Raw genomic sequence first — 17663 nt, forward strand, 5'->3', positions numbered from 1 at the left:
TTCAGTTTTAACCTTTGTATGAATAGCTTATGTTCTCAACTTTTTAGAAAGGATAATATTATTATGAGCAGAGTGGCTTGTGTGGCCTCTGGAACTCAATTCAGTAAAACGCAAACTAGCTAAATATTAGCCGAGTTTTTTCCGCATATAAAAATTCCTATCTTAATATGTTTGAACACAGGTGATGTATTACACTGCTTGCAAGGCATACATTGGAAACTCACATGTTCTGGCTAACCAGTTGCAATGGTACCATGTAAGTAACATGGCACATAACAAGTACTACTACCAACATATTTACAATCACTTGATAAGGAAACGAAGTATTAACTTGTAAAAAAGGGGATTGTTTGCACTGTAACTTTGGAAAAAGAAATAAGAAAATACTTCTTACAGGCAGCATTAGCTGTGATTATCTGTAACTGCAAGTATGAAATCTTTTTACACAAAAATTTATAATCATCCAAAGCCTTTTTCTTTCCAGTTATAATAAGGAGGAAAAGTGTAATCTAGTTACCTCCCTTATTAAGTTTTTACTAATTTCCTTTTCAATTAGATACAGCTGTATCTAATTCTTGATACGAAAATATTAAAATGTACTCAAGCAATTGAAATAGTAGTAGACCAAATGATTTGCAATAAGGTAAGTAACTTATTGATATTATATTAAGTAAATTATTATTATTATTATTATTATTATTATTTCTTTTTGAAACTGCTTTATAAACTGGAACCTCAGTTACTTAGCATTTTACAAATTATTTTCAACTGTTGCCTTCCAGTAATCTAAGAACCTACCTCATCATCATCCTTCACTAACCAATCAGGCAATTCAGCTTCTTCCACTAAACGAGATTTGCGATTTGGACCAAGTTTTGCCTCTTCTCGTCTGCGTTCCAGGTCCATGCGATGAAATAATGCTAGTTCATCAGCATTTCGAGCAATCATGTGGTTGACAGAATCATCATCTGGAACTTCATTTTCCTCCTACAAATTTTGAAATCTCAAAATAATATTACAGAGACTAGTTAACACATGACATTAACATACAACAAAAAATGTGTTTATCATACAATCACAATGCACTAAATATCTGTTGAAAATTCCTGAGTTTATTATTTTTAGAGCATTTACTTACATCAGCATAACAAACTTACCTATGGCAACAGGCACTGTACAAAAACCGGTGAAAATGGTTTTACGCATTTCATGTTGCATAAACTGCAAAGGCTGAGCTATAATGGGTCCTAGACAATTTTAGAATCTTCTACACTAAAATACATAGGATAGTAACACACTAAGCAACAGATACTTGTTAGTATTCTAGGATAAATTTAAAAAGGAAGTGACAATACTTCCTAAAGTCTCTGTCCTCAGCAACTAAATTAGTCACACACAATGAGAATATACCAAAAATCTCAATAATATTGTTACATAAGAATAAACCATTATCAAGCAAAATCTGAAGACTTCTCCCACATTCATCTTATTATCTACAGAAGTGGAAAGCAAGTTTACTAACAGCCTGATACTAACACTGACATCCCAGAATACAAAATATTGTCAGTTAAAATGAGACACACTGCATTGAAAAATCTGACATCACTTGCCAAGCATATAATAAGCTTAAACAACACTGGAATAGTTTATAGATTGTATTGAGGTTTTCCTAGCTGACAGAACTTAGTATGTTGTACTTAAAGGGGAGTTATTGTCAGGATGTGGAAGTAAATTTATAAGTACCCACGGGCAGTCTTATACGACATTTATTGTTCACAGTCTTTAAATTACAGAAAACAGTCATTTGAATAATAACTAAAAATAGTAACCACACATCCCATAAAGATCTGTTTAAACAGCTGGGGATTCTAATTTACCGTCTACCAATCTGTTATGCACATCGAAAAGAACAAAGGCCATTATTTCACAAACAGCAGTTCATGCAACAAGAGCCAGATTAATCTTACATTTACCAATAGTAAGAACACAAAACTGAATTATCTACAAGGAAATTAAACTTTGCAATAAATTGCCCAATGAGATCAAAGAGACAACTAAAAATAAAAAGTCAGTCACAACATACCTCTTAAATAATTCATACTACAAAGTAAAATGTTATTTAGATAACACAGAATAAATGGTAGTAAAAAATGACATTTTTTAATAATAAGCAACTGTCATTCTATGGGAAATTGTTGCAGTTAATGATTCTTACTGTAAAATCCTATGCCCAGGATCTGTGATGGACAGTTCTAAACTCTTTCCATTTTCTCGATCTCAGTTGCTTATTCATTGAGGTGAGGTGCTGATTAACTTTTTCAGGTGGTCCAAGGGAACAACATGGAGAATTCAATACAATAGTGGAATTAATGGTGCCAACAAAGTTTGTGTGGGGATAGGGGGGAGGATGAGAATGTGCTGAGACTGCAAGTGCAATGTAATGTAGTGTATGTTTTGGTGCGGTGTAGGCAGTGACTATACTTCATTCATCATAAGAATAAACCTGATGTAAACAATCACAAACGAGATGATTGGTCAGCAGCCATAGCTCTTGTACACTGGTGTTGTTCTGCTCTTGGAAGTAGATCCAAGTTATGTATTAGATATCTTGTTACTATGTCAGTGTAAATGAAACTTTAAGACATTATGATGTATTAACAGCCATCAATGTTTTTCTTAATCATGGGAGCAGATAGACAGCGGGTAGAGCAGCAGATTAACAGAGGGCGGAGGAGCAGATTGACAGAGATGGGTGGGTACCAGGAGATGGATAGAAAGAGGGGAGAGCAGGAGATGGACAGAGAGAGGGGAGAGGAGGAGATGGTCAGAGAGAAAGAGGAGGAGATGGACACAGAGAGGGGCACGAGAAGATGGACAGAGAGAGGGGCATGAGGAAATGGACACAGAGAGGAGCACGAGGAGATGGACAGAGAGAGGGAGAGGACGCAGAGAGGGAGAAGACGCAGAGAGGGAGAGGACGCAGAGAGGGAGAGGACGCAGAGAGGGAGAGGACGCAGAGAGGGAGAGGACACAGAGAGGGGAGGGGAGAAGATGGACGCAGAGAGGGGAGAGGAGGAAATAGACAGACAGAGGGGCAGGAGGAGATGAACACAGAGAGGGGAGAGGAGGAGATGGACACAGAGATGGGAGAGTAGGAGATGGACAGAGAGAAGGGCAGGACGAGACAGAGGGGGGGAAGAGCAGATTAGCAGAGAGAGGGGGGAAGAGCGGGTTGGCAGAGAGAGGGAGGAAGAGCGGATTGGCAGAGAGAGAGGGGGGGAAGAGCGGCTTGGCACAGGGGGGGCGGGGGAAGAGCGGATTGGCAGAGAGGGGTGGAAGAGCGGATTCGCAGAGAGGGGGGGGAGAGCAGATTGGCAGAGAGGGGGGGGAAGAGTGGATTGGCAGAGTGGGGGAAGAGTGGATTGGCAGAGGGGGGGGGGGGGGAAGAGCGGATTGGCAGAGAGGGGGGGAAGAGCGGATTGGCAGAGAGAGGGGGGAAGAGCAGATTGGCAGAGATGGGGGAAGGAACAGATTGACAGAGAGAGGAAGAGATGAACAGAGAGGGGGAGGAGGAGATGGGCAGAGAGAGGGGATGGCGGAGATGGGCAGAGAGAGGGGATGACGGAGATGGGCAGAGAGAGGGGATGGCGGAGATGGGCAGAGAGAGGGGATGGCGGAATGGGCAGAGAGAGGGGATGGCGGAGATGGGCAGCAAGAGGGGATGGCGGAGATGGGCGAGAGTGGGGATGGCGGAGATGGGCAGCATGAGGGGATGGCGGAGATGGGCAGCGAGAGGGGATGGCGGAGATGGGCAGCGAGAGGGGCTGGCGGAGATGGGCAGCGAGAGGGGCTGGCGGAAATGGGCAGTGAGAGGGGATGGCGGAGATGGAAAGTGAGAGGGGATGGGGGAGATGGGCAGTGAGAGGGGATGGCGGAGATGGACAGTGAGAGGGGATGGCGGAGATGGACAGTGAGAGGGGATGGCGGAGATGGACAGAGAGAGGGAGGAGTAGCGGAGATGGACAGAGAGAGGGAGGGGTGGAAGTGATGGACAGGGATACGGGGGTTGGATAAGGGAGCAGGAAGGAGAGGTGGATACAGAGAAATTGGATCGGTAGAGGAAGAGGGAGAAGGAGGTGGATAGTGTGAGTGAGTGTAATAATATGGAGAAAGAAGGGAGGATGAGGAGATGGACAGACACCAAGGGGGAAGGAGGAGATAGGTGCAGAGTGGAGGAGGAGGTGGAGGACAGATATAGGGGAGGGGGAGATGATCAGAGTGTTGGGGGTGGAGGAGGTGGACAGAGAATTGGAGGTGGAGGAATTGGACATAGAGCGGGGGGGGGGGGGGGGGGAAAGAGGAGATGAACAGAGAGGAGGGAGGAGAGGATGGACTAGCAGAAGATTGGAATAAATAAATACCCAGGCTACACCTGATTTCTCAGCTAGCTTATTGATAAAATAATATTACTGTTTGCAAGGAATAGTTAAATTTAAAGAATTTTATTTATTTTTTAAATTGGTTATGATATTATCTCTGATATTTTGTAAATGATCAACAGATATACAACTAACTAATAACATGCATAACTCATCTGTTGGATAATCTTGTAAACGCTGTGAGGCTGTTCATGGATGATTATACATAAATGGAATGCCACAAAGTCGGGCGAATGTAGTAAACCTTTGTGCACGGACTGGGAGCTGATCTTCAGCACAAACTAATGTAACTGCAAAAATGGGCACAAAGATCAGTTCTTGTTCAGTTAAAAGATTGGTTCTCACTCACTGCACAGTCATAACCATAAAATACTCACAAGACTGCATCCAAGGAGACTCAAAGTTGAATGACCATATAAAAGTAAAAGGCAGATGCTAAGCAGTGAGATTTATTGGAAGAATTTGAAGAAAATACAATTCACCCATGAAAGTAGTAGTTTACAAAACCATTGTTTCGCCAATTTTTGAATACTGCTTGTCAGTCTGTTGTGAGAAGGTCAACATATAGGATTATTAGAGGAGCTAGAGAGGTACAAAGATGAGCAGCTGCTTTGTCACAGGTTTGTTTAGTAAGTGTGAAAACACCATGAAGAATCTAATCCACTGTCTGTTGCAAATAACAAAAGAGAGGCATTATGTGCCATGGAAAGGTTCACTCCTAATTTGGAGGCTGTACATTCTGAGAACAATCAAGAAACATATTACTTTCTGCTACGTATATTCCACAAACACTTACAACAAAATCAGAGAAATTTGAAATCACTAACACTTATTCTTCCCACAGACCGTTCATGAACGGAAGAGAAAAGGGTAGCAAAGAACAGTGGTACCAGTAGAACCCTACGCCGCACGTCTTAATGTGGCTTACGGAGTATAGGTTTAGATTTCATGGTATTTGGTGGCACACACAAGGAAAATGTGATAAAATGTAGATTTAACATTTTGAATACAATCCACTCATAGTCCAGTAATTCTGAAATTTCTCTTGGCCTCTAAAACATCCAGGATGGGAAAGTATCCCAGTTAATAGGTAATGACAATGACCATTAGTTGCTACCTTCCATCTTTTTAATGAATCTTCTTTCCATCGATGGGTATGGTACTTGTAATTGAGGAAAAGACAAAACACTATGAGCAGAACACACTGTGAGGGATCACTGTCACATGGTACATGGTAGTTCATTAGCCTCTCACAGGTGCTATAGAATATGATTCTCATCTCAAGAGTTCCTCTTGCCATTCTAATCCTCTCATGGTGAACAATGTATAGAATCTTCAAATTATAAGCCCTTGATAAGGTATACAGTGTGTCTCTACAGCCAAGCTATGAGCCCACAACAATCTTACAGAATAGGAGCAGAGAGTGAGCTTCACTTCAGTTCCCTAAGGTGTGACACTTAAATAAAGTTTTCCTGCAATAGGAGGCAATGAAACATCACTGGTGCATTAAAACTAAGTTCTGTGTCCCTTACCTGCAGTTTAGACAGACTAAAAAAAGGACATGCAGTATTAAAGTCAACATTGACAGTTCTTTCTGAAGAGAGTTTACAATGAGACATTTGAGTTCATTCCTGCAGACTGATAATATTCTGTTACAACTGACCAGTAAACCTCCGAATCTTTAAAGAATCAAACTCCCACGTATAATTATAGCTGATGTATTGGTTCTGGAAGAATCAGCACCTTTATGGGTATTTAAAATAATTTTCACTTATTTTTCAGTCTCAGTTGCACATTTTTAATTATATGGCAAGTTTTTTATCACTCTGGATCATCTTCAGATCTAAGAAACTAAAACTAAATGTGTACTATCTAATATTTTACAATAAGTAGAAAAGAACTGTACATAAATGTTCAACCTCATAACAGAGTACTTTGTTTTGCAACAGCAGTCAGTGTTTTAAACAGGTATCTTGTGGGGAGAGGGAAAGAAGAGGGAGAAGTGAAAAAATGGAGTGAGAGTGATTGCGAGAGTAGAAAGAAAACAAGTAGGGGGATCTTGCTGAAAATTGTAAAAAGTATAATTATTTACAAATTCTCATTAAAATGTTAATAGTGTGAACAGCCAGTGTGTAAACTGTAAGTATTGACCAGATGTGCCTTGAATTCAGAAGAATAGTATTGACAGCAATTGAGATATTTATATCAAATGAATTAACAAACAATGGAGCTAATCCCCTTGCTACACAAAATGAATCAGGACAGTATTGCAGAAACAAAAAAAAAAAAAAAAAAAACCATGCAAAATTTAAACAAACACAAAATCTCCAAGATTTGAAATTTAGCATGGGCTTCAATGGGAGATGCTTAAAATAGTTTCCAAAATGAAAACTTCTCTTGAAACCTGGCAGAAAATCCAAAGTGACTGGTCGTATGGAAAATATGCGAGCAGCAAGACACAGTCAATGCCTTCTTTGCACCATAGCAATGGAAATACTATCAATGCCAAAGCAAAGTTACAAAACACAGCCTTTCAAAATACCTTCATCAAAGAAGACAAAATAAATATTCCCGAATTCAAATCAAGAACTGCTGCCAACATGAGTAACTTAGAAGCAGATATTCTCGGAGTAGTGAAGCAACTTAAATCACTTAATAAAAGCAAGTCTTCTGCTTCAGATTGTAGACCAATTATGTTCCTTTCATAGTATGCTGATGCAATAGCTCCTTACTTAACAATCATATACAACCACTTGCTCGAAAAAAGATCCGTACCCAAAGACTGGAAAGTTGCACAGGTCACACCAATATCCAAGAAAGTTAGCAGGAGTAACTCACTAAATTACAAGCCCTTATCATTAACGTCGATACGCAGTAGGATTTTGGAACATATTTTTTGTATTATCGAGAAATAGGGCAGAGCATGTCACTGACATGATAAAGGATTTGGGGTGGACACCATTAAAACAATGGTGTTTTTTGCTGCGGCGGAATCTTCTCATGAAATTTCAATCACCAACTTCCTCCTCCAAATGTGAAAAATATTTTGATGCCAACCTACATAGGGAGAAACAGTCATCATGATAAAATAAGGGAAATCAGAGCTCACACAAAAATACAGAGGTGTTTGTTTTTTCCGTGTGCTGTTCGAGATGGGAATAACAGAGAATTATTGTGAAGATGGTTCGATGAAGCCTCTGGCAGGCACTTAAGTGTTATTTGCATAGTATCCACGTAGATGTAGATAGTAAAATTACAAAATAGAACAAGGTAGGGTTGAGAACACGGAAAGAACTAAAATTGCAAAATATCAAAACTGTAAAAAATTTCCATTAAAATACTGAAAGGGTAGATCAATAGATGTGTAAAACTGGAAAAGGAATACAATAGTAAATTATTAAAGCGAAAGTAAAGTAACTAAAACTGAATCAGAGCAGTGAAATATTATGTATGAAATACTCAAAAACATAATCTCTTGCTTGAGAAAGCACAAAAATTAACACTGTATAAAAATTCTCATTAAATATTAAAAGTATAGAACAATAGGTGTACAAATAATGAAAGATGTAGAGTACCTAGAACTGAATTAAGTGTCATTAAATAACAAAATTTTTTTAACACATTGAAGAGAATTCTAAAAAAATGCACTGTTACTAAAGTGGTTCAGCTGATATAATGTGTTGCCAGGTTCTTGCAGAGGATAGGTATAAATCTCAAGTTCACCAACTTTGTCAGGAGATATCCCTTAGGTTCATTGTGCAGCATTTCCAAGTGCATATAAATGGTTCCAACAGTGTACTTCCATGTTAGATGATGTTTATCAAACATCGTTTTATCATTGCGAATTGATGCATGCTATTTGAAGCATGTTTCAAACGTACTGCTATGTAAACTTTTGGGCAGTTCCATGCTTTAGTTTACACACCAGCTTCTGTGAATTTCAAGGCTACTTTATTCACACAGTGCCTAGTCTGAAGCAAATAATGTCATTAGCCTTAAATCATATACACAAATTGGTATTCTGAGATTGTGTAGCAATAATTTCTGAAACCCGTCCTTTATAACACACAGGCATTTATATGATTTTCTTGTCTTCATGTCCACCTATTAGCGTACCCCCATTATTTAGCGTTGCTGTTGTCTATTAACTTTCTATAGTAACTTAGTTACTGTTGAGTCTGGTTAACCATCGCTTCCGGCTACTTGTTTTGTAATAGTGATTTCTTTGTTCCTCTCATGCTCACTTAATAGCAGTTTTAATGAGCTATTAATCAGAGATTGAAAATGTGCCATTTTGACTTTTTAAATGTGTTACGGCTTTGAATCAATAATAATGTCTACACAGGTCAGTTTTCTGTACATGCTGAAACAGTATTTGCTCGCACCTCTTCTAACTGTAATGTCAAGTTAGTTGATGGCTCATTTATTTTTGTGCTCAACTGAAAACCTAATTTTTCAGATGAATAGCACTCATTCTCTTCACTACGGCATTAACATCGCTTTGATCTCCTTAACTAAAAAACTTGCATCAGCTACATAGCAGTAACAGTAGAGAACTTCAGTGGCTACTGCAGGGTTGCTAGTGAAAACCTGGTGTTCCACACATTTTAAATAAAATTTCAGTGATAATGCCAGCCAGGTAATTTCCCATGGCAAATCAGATTGGAGGTATATCTTATTATTAAATGAGAAATAGTTATAGGATAACCTTAGTTCTAGAAGCTCCCTGACTGGCATTACGGCCAGTCAGGGAGCTTCAATTTTTCACTAACAAACCCGCAGCAGTCACCAAAGTTCTTTACTGTAACCACTATGTGGCCAATACCAGTTTATTAGTCAAGGAGATTAAACCGACATTAATGACACAGTGGAGAGAATGAGTGGTATCCACCAAAAATTGGGTTTACAGTTGAGCACGAAAATAAATGTGCCATTAACTGTCTTGACATTAGGGTTAGAAGAGAGGTGGGCAAACACTGTTTTAGCACGTACAGAAAACCGACCTGTTTAGACATTATTATTGGTTCAAAGCCTTGGTATCATTAAGAAAATCAAGATGGCATATTTTTGATCTATGTTTAATAGATTATTAAAACTGCAGCAGAGAAATTATTATTTCAGATCAAGTAGCAGTAAGTGATCGTTATCCAGTCTCAACAGTAACTAAGTTACTATAGAAAATTAAAAGACAACAACATCATAAAATCAATAGCACTGCACTAATAAGTGAACAGGAAGACAAGAAAATTGTACACGTTCCCAGGAGTTATTAAGGATGGGTTTCAGAAATTATTGCTACACAATTTTGCAATACCAATTTGTGTATTGGATTTAAGACTAATAACATTATTCACTTTAGGATGATGCACTGCATGAAAAAATAGCATCTAAGTTCACAGCAGCATGCATGTATAAACTAAAGTGTGGAAACTGCTCAAAAGTTTACATAGATGGAACAGGCAGGACATTGGAAATATGCTTAGAAGAGTATGCTTCAATCCACAGTGATAAAACAACATTTCGTGAACATCATCAAACACTGAAGCATGCTGGTGTAGCCATTGACATGCATTTGGAAATATTGCACAATGAACCCAAGGAACATCTACTACCAATGTTGGGAGAACTTGAGATTTCTACACACAGTCTGCAAGAGCCTGGCAGCACATTAAATCAACTGAACCATTTTAGTAATGGTTCATTTTTTAGAAACTCTGAAGGTCACTTCCAATCATCCACCTCTATGCAGTGCATCAGTTCATACATTGTGCTAGCATCAGGAAGGTGTACGATTGGCTCCCAGAAATACTGTAAACTGCGTGCCGTAAAAAGCCACCATACAGAAGTAAGTGCAATTAATTGTAACTGTTGCATCCTGTTCCCTATAACTTAAGTTGCTGCACACAGTTTCACTTTTATAGTTTATTGTTTTATATTTCTTGTGGTTTTATATTTTCAATGTTTTAAAAATTGTATTATTTAATGACACTTAATTCAGTTCTAGGTACACTACTAATACCACTTCTATAATTTTATGATCTTTAAGTCTTTTATTATACATACATTGTTCTATACTTTCAATATTTAACGAGAATTTTTATACAACCCTACTTTTTACACTTTCAGAGTAAGACCTTATGGTTCTATACTTTCAATGTTTCACACTTAATATTTTAAAACATTGATTCCGATTTAGTTACTTTACTTTCACTTTTATAATGTACGATTTTATTCGTTTCCTAGTTTTACATATTTGTTGGTATACCTGTTCAGTATTTTAATGGAAATGTTTACATAATTTTTTTTTTGGTAATTTTAGTATAAAACCCTCTCTTGTTAAACCCATAAACCCATACCATCCCACCACCTTATTTTCCCCTCAATCCCCCCTTGCTCCATTTTATAATTTTACTATTTCATGCCATTTATAGTTTACACAGCCATTGTTTTTGCTCTTAACATTTTAACAAGAATTTTTAAATGATAATATTTTTTACAATTTTAGCAAGACCCCTCTATGACACCCCCTCCTTATTTTCTTGTCCATCTCCCAATCACCCTTGCTCCATTTTTCCACTCCCCTCTCTCCTAAAGCCATTAAAGCATTGACCACTGTTGAAAAACACAGTATTCTGATATGAGGTTCTGAACAGACAAGACGGGTTGATGACACAACTACTTCAGTACATTCTACATTTATCTAGAATTTGTTCCTACTCGTTGTAAAATATTATAGGGTACATTCTTAGTTTTACCTCGTTTTAGATCTGAAGATGATCTGGGTGATTAAAACATGTCATGTAATTAAAAATGTACAACTGGGACTGAAAAATAAATGACAATTACTTTAAAACCCTTGTAGAAAACAGCTTCAAATGTCTGATTATTTTACAAATGAGTTAATGACATAAATATTGGACTTTAAGCATGTAAGTGAGAAAAAGATTATGAAAGACTTGTAATTATGCTTAAAGTTTGTTGGACATCATTAAATTATGAAACACGGGATGCATATAGTGTGGGCAATCTGCACTCCATTGTAAGTGAAAGGTAGTTTTTCAATTATCTCAGTGTTTATGGTGTCAATCTCCAGCAGAGGATCAAGTAGGTAAAAAGACGAGGGCTAGTAGAAATCCTTGGGTAACAGAAAAAATATTGAATTTATTTGATGAAAGGAGAAAATATAAAAATGTAGTAAATGAAGCAGGCAAAAAGGAATACAAACGTCTCAAAAATGAGATTGACAGGAAGTGCGAAATGGCTAAGCAGGGATGGCTAGAGGACAAATGTAAGGATGTAGAGGCTTATCTCACTAGGGGTAAGATAGATACTGCCTACAGGAAAATTAAAGAGACCTTTGGAGAGAAGAGAACCACTTGTATGAATATCAAGAGCTTAGATGGCAACCCAGTTCTAAGCAAAGAAGGGAAAGCAGAAAGGTGGAAGGAGTATATAGAGGGTTTATACAAGGGCGATGCACTTGGGGACAATATTACGGAAATGGAAGAGGATGTGGATGAAGATGAAATGGGAGATAAGATACTGCGTGAAGAGTTTGACAGAGCACTGAAAGACCTGAGTCGAAACAAGGCCCCCGGAGTAGACAACATTCCATTAGAACTACTGATGGCCTTGGGAGAGCCAGTCATGACAAAACTCTACCATCTGGTGAGCACGATGTATGAGACAGGCGAAATACCCTCAGACTTTAAGAAGAATATAATAATTCCAATCCCAAAGAAAGCAGGTGTTGACAGGTGTGAAAGTTACCGAACTATCAGTTTAATAAGTCACAGCTGCAAAATACTAACACGAATTCTTTACAGACGAATGGAAAAACTGGTAGAAGCCGACCTCGGGGAAGATCAGTTTGGATTCCGTAGAAATGTTGGAACACGTGAGGCAATACTGACCTTACGACTTATCTTGGAAGAAAGATTAAGAAAAGGCAAACCTACGTTTCTAGCATTTGTAGACTTAGAGAAAGCTTTTGACAATGTTGACTGGAATACTTTCTTTCAAATTCTAAAGGTGGCAGGGGTAAAATACAGGGAGTGAAAGGCTATTTACAATTTGTACAGAAATCAGATGGCAGTTATAAGAGTCGAGGGGCATGGAAAGGAAGCAGTGGTTGGGAAGGGAGTGAGACAGGATTGTAGCCTCTCCCCGATGTTATTCAATCTGTATATTGAGCAAGCAGTAAAGGAAACAAAAGAAAAATTCGGAGTAGGTACTAAAATCCATGGAGAAGAAATAAAAACTTTGAGGTTCGCCGATGACATTGTAATTCTGTCAGAGACAGCAAAGGACTTGGAAGAGCAGTTGAACGGAATGGACAGTGTCTTGAAAGGAGGATATAAGATGAACATCAACAAAAGCAAAACAAGGAGAATGGAATATAGTCAAATTAAGTAGGGTGATGCTGAGGGAATTAGATTAGGAAATGAGACACTTAAAGTAGTAAAGGAGTTTTGCTATTTGGGGAGCAAAATAACTGATGATGGTCGAAGTAGAGAGGATATAAAATGTAGACTGGCAATGGCAAGGAAAGCGTTTCTGAAGAAGAGAAATTTGTTAACATCGAGTATAAATTTAAGTGTCAGCAAGTCGTTTCTGAAAGTATTTGTATGGAGTGTAGCCATGTATGTAAGTGAAACATGGACGATAAATAGTTTGGACAAGAAGAGAATAGAAGTTTTCAAAATGTGGTGCTACAGAAGAATGCTGAAGATTAGATGGGTAGATCACATAACTAATGAGGAGGTATTGAATGGAATTGGGGAGAAGAGGAGTTTGTGGCACAACTTGACAAGAAGAAGGGACCGGTTGGTAGGACATGTTGTAAGGCATCAAGGGATCACAAATTTAGCATTGGAGGGCAGTGTGGAGGGTAAAAATCATAGAGGGAGACCAAGAGATAAATACACTAAGCACATTCAGAAGGATGTAGGTTGCAGTAAGTACTGGGAGATGATGAAGCTTGCACATGATAGAGTAGCATGGAGAGTTGCATCAAACCAGTCTCAGGACTGAAGGCCACAACAACAACAATCTCCTAATCCATATCATACAATGATACAAGTTCATGGGTACATTCAGAGATATACATGGATACTATTTCCAAAGTGTTCATGAATAAAGTTCGTAGTAAAGAAGTGATATATTAAATCCTTAGTGCCTGATGTTGAAGTTTTACTGCACACCATTTTAAACAAAAGCTAGTTTTTCATGCATCTAAATGTGTATGACATCAGATTTCCTCACCTGATGTATTGTACAATGAGACAATTTTGCTGGTACATTCAGTAGTATATGTGGAGATTGCTGCAAACTGTGCTGCTAATAGAGTCGATGGCAAAGAAGTAATAAAAAGTGGATAATTCTGCAAACTGTGTTGCCAATAGAGTTGAGGGTAAAGAAGTAATATATTAAAATATCATGTCTTATGCTGCAGTTTTAGTTCATGAACAGCAAAAATGTAGCAAGCAATAAATTTCTCCTTTTGTGGGGAGTGTTGGAGAGAACATTTTTCGTAAAGGTTTAAAATTATGTGTAAATTTTGTTGGAAATCAATAAGTATTCTCGTTCTCAAATACTTCAATACAGTCCAGGTATTTGTGTGCCATCAGTTATGCTGTCTCAAGACAAACACAGCTTCTAAGGAAGTGAGGAGTCACCAGAAACATGTCGTTTAGAATCTACATTAAACTGTGAGTTGCCTTTCTCCATTTGGATAACTGGAGTAGGTTAGGGCCACACAAGTCACTGACGTGGCATCCAACTGAAGGACTTGCACCAGGGCATAGAGCCACATGTGATGATTATGGTGATGATGATAACAACAACTCAGTAAGTAGTGCAAGACTTTTTTTTTTGCCAATTTCATTTGAAAATGGAGAAATTGTTATGAGACATTGCAGAATATTCCTGCTTTAGCATTCATAGTTTCATGGAGTTCTGAGAGGTGCTGGTGCTATACATAGGCTTCAAAATGGCATCTGCAACAGAGGTGGGTTCCAAGCAGAGAGCTGTCTCGAGTTTCTTTTGGCGGAAAACCAGAGCACTGCTGATATTCACAGGTGTTTGCAGAATATCTACAAAGACCTGGCAGTAAACAAAAGTAAGTGAACCATTGGGAGAGGCGTCCGTTAAAATCTCAAAAGGTCATGCAAACCTGTCCAATCCCCCCCCCCCCCCCTACCCCCCCACCCCCAACCCCCGCCAGTGCCAGACGGCTGCGCACAGCTGTGACTCTTGCAATGCTGGAATGTGCGGGCACTCTTATTTGAGGTGACTGAAGGATGACAGTCAAACACCTTACCAGAAAACCATAAAGAGCATCAAAAGACCATCTGCGTGGAATTGCTTCCACATTACAAGGCTGATCCTGACAATTTTTTGCCCAACATCGTCACTGGCAATGAAACATTGGTTCATCACTTTGAACTTGAAATAAAACATCAAACCATGAAGTGGCACCAACTAGACCAGTGAAGACTGCACTCCACGGGAAAAAGTATATGGATGATGGGAGATTACTGATGCGGCAGGACACTGGTTTCGACATTGGGCAGTACAGTGGTACCATACAGGCATATAGGCCCTCCCACTAAGGTGGCTTCAGCCTGTCACACTGAATGGAGATTATGTTGAAAAACGGGGTTTTGTAGTCAATAGAGTGGAGAATGATATGGTGTTGGAATCCTGAATAAATCCAAACCACTTTCAGAAAAAAAAGTGTTGCATTACTAACTGAATGCCCCTCATATTACTGTTAATACTTGTCTTATTGTGTTAAATTTATAACATCAGATTATACATCTTAATAACTATGAAACATTTGGCACACTTAAAATTCATATTATTAATTACACAATCTAGTACTGTTTATTATGTTTATTCCTGGATTTGTTATAAAATAACAATCTAAACTAATAGAACTTCATTTGTCAAGAAAAACTATGAACCCTTTGGAATATTGTTATTACCGCACAGTGAGGTAGTAGTAATACATTCCTTTGATGTGATCAGATGTATTTTTGTATTTTGGACTAAAAATGTTATTTCGGCTTTGTTAAAGTGAAAATTAAAAAAGACAGTGTGGTATAGTAAAATGTGAGACAATAAATTATAAAAACAAAAATTCTGCAACAATGTTCTCCAAAATTATTTAGACAGCTGAACCATGAGAACCTAAAATGTGAGAATTTCAGCTTCAAGAATCAGACCCCTAGACATGAAGAACTGGAGCAAACTGTATGAGAAAATATATGTAAAAAGTGTACTGTAAATCTTACTTCTCTTGAATCTTCTGAAAAGACTTTACCATAGTGGACAGTACCAACAACAAAGAAGGGAGGAGTAGATTACAAGTGGCAGTTACCCCTAGTGAGAATTTATTTAGTTTACAAATATGAAAATGACCTGTAACCGCAGGGCCCAATTTTATTGGCCTAAAATACACTAAAGTGGCCTGAAAATATTGATAAAATGGAAAATTATATAAAATATACAGGGGTTGGCCAAAAACAGGGAAACACCATGAGAATTGCATGCTTGAGCATAAATGCAGATGCTAGGTAAGCCTGAAGGTTGTGCTGTTGCATTTGACCATGAACGGCACCTGTGCAGTGTCCTCAATAAGTTGCAAGTGTCATTCATGATCAGAACGTATTCTGTGTAGTTGTGAGTGCATTGTGTTGGTGCTAAAAGAATTCAAATGTGTGCAAATTGGTGCAAATTGTTGGTGCTCATATGGTGGCTGCCTCTCTAACCAAGGTAGCCGAACTGTGGGATGTTTCATGAGGCACCATATGGAATACTTATATTAAATACAGAGAAAGTGGACAAACGTGATCTGCTAAACCACAATGCGGCAAAACTGTGTCTTGAGTGATTGTAACAGATGAGTATTGAAGAGGATAGTAAGAAAAAATAAGGGGATGACAGCTGGTGCAAAAGTCATTGCAGAACAGAATACTGCACTCACGCACCTTGTCAGCATCAAAACAACATGAAAGCAGCTCCATAAGCTGGAACTGAAGGGTGATCTGGAATTCCAAAACTTCACATCAGTGATACAAATGCCCATAACAGGATAACATGGTGTCCAAGCCATAACACCTGGACTATGGAACACTGGAGAAGAAAGTCATTTGGTTAGCTGAGTCTTGTTGCACACCGTTTCCAACTTCTGGCTGAGTTTACGTCCAGTGGGTGAAACACAGAGGCAGGATTTAGTTATAGTGATGATTTGGGCAGCCATATCATAGTATTCCATGGTTCGCATGGGTACTCTGCAATGTCACATTACTGCCAAGGATTATGTGATGATTTTGGCTGCTACAGTCCATTCTATGGTACAATGTTTGTCCCCCAATGATGATGCTGCATTCCAAGATGACGGGGGTCCTGTTCCCATGGCTGACATTGTCCAGGACTGGTTTTGTGAGTGTGAGGATGAATTGTGGCATTTCCCCTGATCATCAGAATCAACCAGATCTCAATAGTACTGACTGTTTATGGACTACTTTGGAGAGAAGTTTGCACCATCGCTATTAACTCCATCATCGTCACCTGAAACTGCCACTGTTTTGCAGGAAGATTGTATAAGATTCACTTGAAAACCATACAGGACTCCTATCTACCCATTCCGAGACAACTGTAAGCTGCTTTGAATGCCAGCGGTTTTCTTAGACCATATTATGCATGGTAACGTGCTGTGTTTTTGGTGTGTCCATTTTTTTGTCCACACACTATATGTAAAGTGGGTTGCAGAATGAACTAGAGTTATGAAAAACTTTATAGGAAGTTTTGCCATAAATTAAAAAAAAGTATAATTTATTTAAAATCACAAATTTTTTCTTTCAGAAATCTCATTGTTTGAAGATGTACGAAAATTGTTGTAAAGCTCTCATAGAAAAATTTCAGTGTATGACAGTCAGCATTCAGATGTTTTCGAAAGTGAAGGAATGTCTTGTCAGACAACACTTGCTTGTAGTTAGAAAATCTTTGTATCTTTGCTGAAACACTTGGGATGTTCGTTGCTATTTCAATTTTTGGTACTTCTCATTACTTTTGTCTTTTTCCTGTAGTTAGAAAATCTTTATATCTTTGCTGAAACACTTGGGATGTTTGTTGCTATTTCAATTTTTGGTACTTCTCATTACTTTTGTCTTTTTCCTGTTTACTCTCAATCCATATCCCCTACTCATTAGACTATTC

At 38.4% G+C, this 17663-nt stretch overlaps 1 protein-coding gene across 3 annotated transcripts in view; it reads right to left on the minus strand.

Moving 5' to 3' along the window:
* LOC126184368 (ATP-dependent helicase brm) overlaps positions 1-17663 on the minus strand; it is a 437613-nt gene that overhangs the window by 49577 nt on the left and 370373 nt on the right. For all 3 annotated transcript variants that reach the window (XM_049926751.1, XM_049926752.1, XM_049926750.1), the window contains one exon: positions 799-987. In XM_049926751.1, coding sequence (XP_049782708.1) covers positions 799-987 — 189 coding nt within the window. The remainder of the gene's footprint in view (positions 1-798; positions 988-17663) is intronic.

The sequence above is a fragment of the Schistocerca cancellata genome, chromosome 4 (genome assembly GCF_023864275.1).
Source record: "Schistocerca cancellata isolate TAMUIC-IGC-003103 chromosome 4, iqSchCanc2.1, whole genome shotgun sequence".
Classification (NCBI taxonomy): Eukaryota; Metazoa; Arthropoda; class Insecta; order Orthoptera; family Acrididae; genus Schistocerca; species Schistocerca cancellata.